Here is a 4,148-nt window from a genome sequence, read left to right on the forward strand (position 1 = left end):
CAGCCTGGGTAACATTAGTGAAACTCCGTCTCAAAAAAAAAAAAAAATTAAATTAAATTAAAAAATAAATAAATCAGTGGCTCACGCCTGTAATCCCAATACTTTGGGAGGCTGAGGTGGACGGATCACCTGAGGTCGGGAGTTCAAGACCAGCCTGACCAACATGGAGAAACCCCCATCTCTACTAGAAATATGAAAAATTAGCTGGGCATGGTGGCACATGCCTGTGATCCCAGCTACTTGGGAGGCTGAGGCAGGAGAATGGCTTGAACCTGGGAGGTAGAGGTTGCAGTGAGCCGAGATCAAGCCATTGCACTCCAGACTGGGCAACAAGAGTGAAACTCTGTCTCAGGCCGGATGCGGTGGCTCACGCCTGTAATCCAAGCACTGTGGAGGCCAAGGTGGGCGGATCACCTGAGGTCGGGAGTTCAAGACCAGCCTAACCAACATGGTGAAACCCCATCTTTAAAAAAAAAACACAAAAAACTGTCTCAAAAAAAATAATCACCTGGCATGATGGTGCATGCCTGTAGTCCCAGTTACTCAGGAGGCTGAGATGAGAGGATTACTTAGGTCCTGGAATTCCAGGCTGCAGTGAGCTACGATTGTACCACTTCATTCCAGCCTGGGTGACAGAGTGACACTGTCACTTATGAAAAAGAAAAAACCCTACAAGGATTTCTAAGCTTCGCCTGTGCCAGGCAGGGGGTGGACAGTGAATGAGGCAGACACCATGCCTGGCCCTGTGGGTCTCACAGCAGCAGAGAAGTGTGAGCCTCCAAACAAATCGCTTACCCGGGTCTGAACCTGTTCCTCCCCCTGCTCACAAGCTTTCTTGTTTTTTAGCTGGAGTCTCACTCTGTCACCAATCCTGGAGTGCAATGGCGTGATGTCAGCTCACTGCAACCTCTGCCTCCCAGGTTCAAGCAATTCTCGTGCCTCAACCTCCCGAGCAGCTAGGACTACAGGCACATGCCACCATGCCCAGCTAATTTTTGTATTTTTAGTTGAGACGGGGTTTCACCATGTTGGCCAGGCTGGTCTCAAACTCCTGACCTCAGGTTATCTGCCCGTCTCGGCCTCCCAAAGTGCCAGGATTATAGGTGTGAGCCGTGGTACCCAACCCTAAGCTTCCTATGGCTCTCTATCACCATCTGGCAGACACCCAAGCCTCTAATCCCTTATTTTACAGATCTCAGCCCTGGCCCTGCCAGCAGCCTCATTCCTCCCCTAGGCCTGGTCTTTCTGATCCATGCATGTACCTGCAGTGTGCCCTCAACCTCCCAGCCCATAAGGCTCAGGCCAAGCTCAGAATCCAGGCTCAGAATCCAGCCAGTCTCAGGCCCATCTTTGTAGACTTCCAGCCCTTACCACACTCAGCTGCTTTTATGGTTCCCTCCCCTACCTACTCCACCCAAGAGACAACTGAGTCCCACAGAAAGAAGGGCCCTGCAGCCAAACTGATTGTCAGGGCTAGTTTAGAAGACCCAGGTCTGGATCTTAACACCATCACGGCCCCTGCCAAGCAGACCTGATGGTCTCATACCCCACGTTGCTGAAGGCCAACCTGAAGGGCCAGCCCTCTCACCTATTTTGTGACGATACACTTTGTCACTCCAAGAAATATGTCACTATCTCCATTTTGCTGAGAAAATTCCCAATAAATGGATCCACTTAATGCAACCAACACAGGGCCTTAGCTGGTTTCTCTCTATTCTCTTCTGGATGCCTGCCTGCTCTGGGCCTCTCCACAAATGAGAAAGCCTTCCCCCACAAGGCTGGGTTTGCAGCCCCTCCTCTACACTCTACCTATGAGAATTAATCACTGTGGGCCGGGTGCAGTGGCCCACACCTGTAATCCCAGCACTTTGGGAGGCCAAGGCAGGCAGATCACTTGAGGTTAAGAGATCGAGACCAGCCTGGCCAACACAGTGAAACACCATCTCTACTAAAAACATAAAAATTAGCCAGGTATGGTGGTACGTGCCTGTAATCCCAGCTACTCAGGAGGCTGAGGCAAAGAATCGCTTGAAACCAGGAGGCAGGGGTTGCAGTGAGCCAAGGTCACATCACTGCACTCCAGCCTGGGTGACAGAGTGAGAATCCATCTCAAAAATCATCATCATCATCATTATTATGATAAAAGCAAATCCATTTTATAGATATGGAAACTGAGGCCTCAGAGAATGACTTGACCCAACTAGAAGCATGCTGTGCTGGTGGAAAGCTCCTGGGTTCTAGGGATGGCTAAGAAGTGAGTTGGAATTGAGTCAACCATTATTATTATTATTATTTTTGAGACAGGGTCTCACTCCATCACCAGGCACCAGGCTGGAGTGCAATGGCACGATCTTGGCTCACCGCAACCTCCACCTCCCGGGTTCAAGTAATTCTCCTGCCTCAGCCTCCCAAGTAGCTGGGACTACAGGCATGCAATACCAAGCCCAGCTAATTATTTGTATTTTTAGTAGAGACAGGGTTTCACCATGTTGACCAGGATGGTCTCCATCTCTTGACCTCATGATCCACCCGCCTCGGCCTCCCAAAGTGCTGGGATTACAGGTGTGAGCCACTGCACCTGGCCGAGTCAACCATTACACGGTGTGCTAGTAAATGTTTAACAACTGGCTCTGGTTGGTGGCATTTGCCAATTACAGCAGTATAAATACTCCCATGATGGCGACTTCAAGCTACTAACATGCTATCACAGGACCTGGAGTTGGGAAGAATGCACGCAGTGCCCTTCAGAGCCTGCACAAGCCACCTGCAGCCCACCACCAGCTCCACTGCAGAACTTCATATGCGTCTCGGCCAACAGACCTTTCCTGTCTGAACCTGTTTTCACTTATAAACACCCACCATGATTCCTGGCACAGAGCGGGTGCCCTGAAGGGACTGTTATTGGTATGTCATTCTTACAGTACTTACTGGTCACTCACTGTATCCCAGGCACAGATCTAAGGACCTCAGGCACATCATCTTATCTACTCCACAGCCCTGGGGTCAGCCCTGTCATTGTCTGCATTCGTGATGAGGAAACCATTGACATCAAGAAATAACAACCAGAGGAAGTTTCCCTCAGCTAGGATGTGGAGGACAGGGGATTCCAACCTAGGTACCATGACCTCAAAGTCGGCACTCTCGACGACAAAGCCATAATCCCATGCAAAGACTGAGGTCCAGAGAAAGGAAGAGACGTCCCCAGTGACACAGAGCTAGGCAGGAAGACCAACTCCAAGGAAGAGCCACCCCCAACCCTTTCCAGCGACACAAGAAGGATACTGGCTACAATAAGGATGGTGCAGAAGCTGCAGAGGCCCAGGCGGAGTGGCCCAATCCAGGCAGCCCCGGGCTGGGGCAGGTTCTTCAGCCTCCACAGGAGGAGCTGCAGCCAGAAGTAGACGTTACCCAAGACGAAGGCAAGGAAGGCCCCTGCCAAGTGCGTAGGCCTCTGATTGCTTTCCTGGGAAGAGAAGGGAGGAGTTGAGAGGGAAACTCTGGAGGGAAGGAAAGGGGCCCCAAAGGGGTCCAGGCCCTTCACCAACGCAGTAGACAGTGATGGCAAACTTTCCATACCCAGCAATGGGCTCATTAAGTATGATGGCTACTGTCAGCTTCACAAGGGCAGGCATTTAAATGCTGTAGCCTCAATTCCTAGAACAGTAGTTACTGAGTAAATATGAGTGGGATAAATCTTACATTCTCAAGGCAGGGGACAGATATTGCCCTCAAAATTGGTCTTGCAGGCAAAAAATTCTTAAATATTACAATTGCATGTGACTCACAGATATGTAGCATACATTCTATTAAAATTTTAAAATACTTAAAATTTCAGCCTGGCGTGGTGGCCTACATCTGTAATCCCTGCTCTTCGGAAGGTGAAGCAGGCAGATCACTCTGAGCTCAGGAGTTCGAGACTCATCTGGGCAACGTGGCAAAACCTTGTCTCTACAAAAAATACAAATATTAGCCAGGCATGGTGGCTCAGGCCTGTAGTGCCAGCTACTCAGGAGGATGAGGCTGGATGATCACTTGAGCCCAGGAAGTGGAGGTTGTAGTGAGCTGAGATGGCACCCTATCTCAAAAATAAATAAAAAATAATATAAATGGCCAGTCGCGGTGGCTCACGCCTGTAATCCCAGCACTTT

At 50.0% G+C, this 4,148-nt stretch overlaps 1 protein-coding gene across 5 annotated transcripts in view; it reads right to left on the reverse strand.

Moving 5' to 3' along the window:
* Positions 1-4,148, reverse strand: part of TMEM150B (transmembrane protein 150B) — a 12,471-nt gene that overhangs the window by 2,502 nt on the left and 5,821 nt on the right. For all 5 annotated transcript variants that reach the window (XM_037744996.1, XM_017546556.2, XM_017546555.2 and 2 more), the window contains one exon: positions 3,283-3,463. In XM_037744996.1, coding sequence (XP_037600924.1) covers positions 3,283-3,463 — 181 coding nt within the window. The remainder of the gene's footprint in view (positions 1-3,282; positions 3,464-4,148) is intronic.

Source organism: Cebus imitator, unplaced genomic scaffold, assembly GCF_001604975.1.
Source record: "Cebus imitator isolate Cc_AM_T3 unplaced genomic scaffold, Cebus_imitator-1.0 Scaffold190, whole genome shotgun sequence".
Lineage (NCBI taxonomy): Eukaryota > Metazoa > Chordata > Mammalia > Primates > Cebidae > Cebus > Cebus imitator.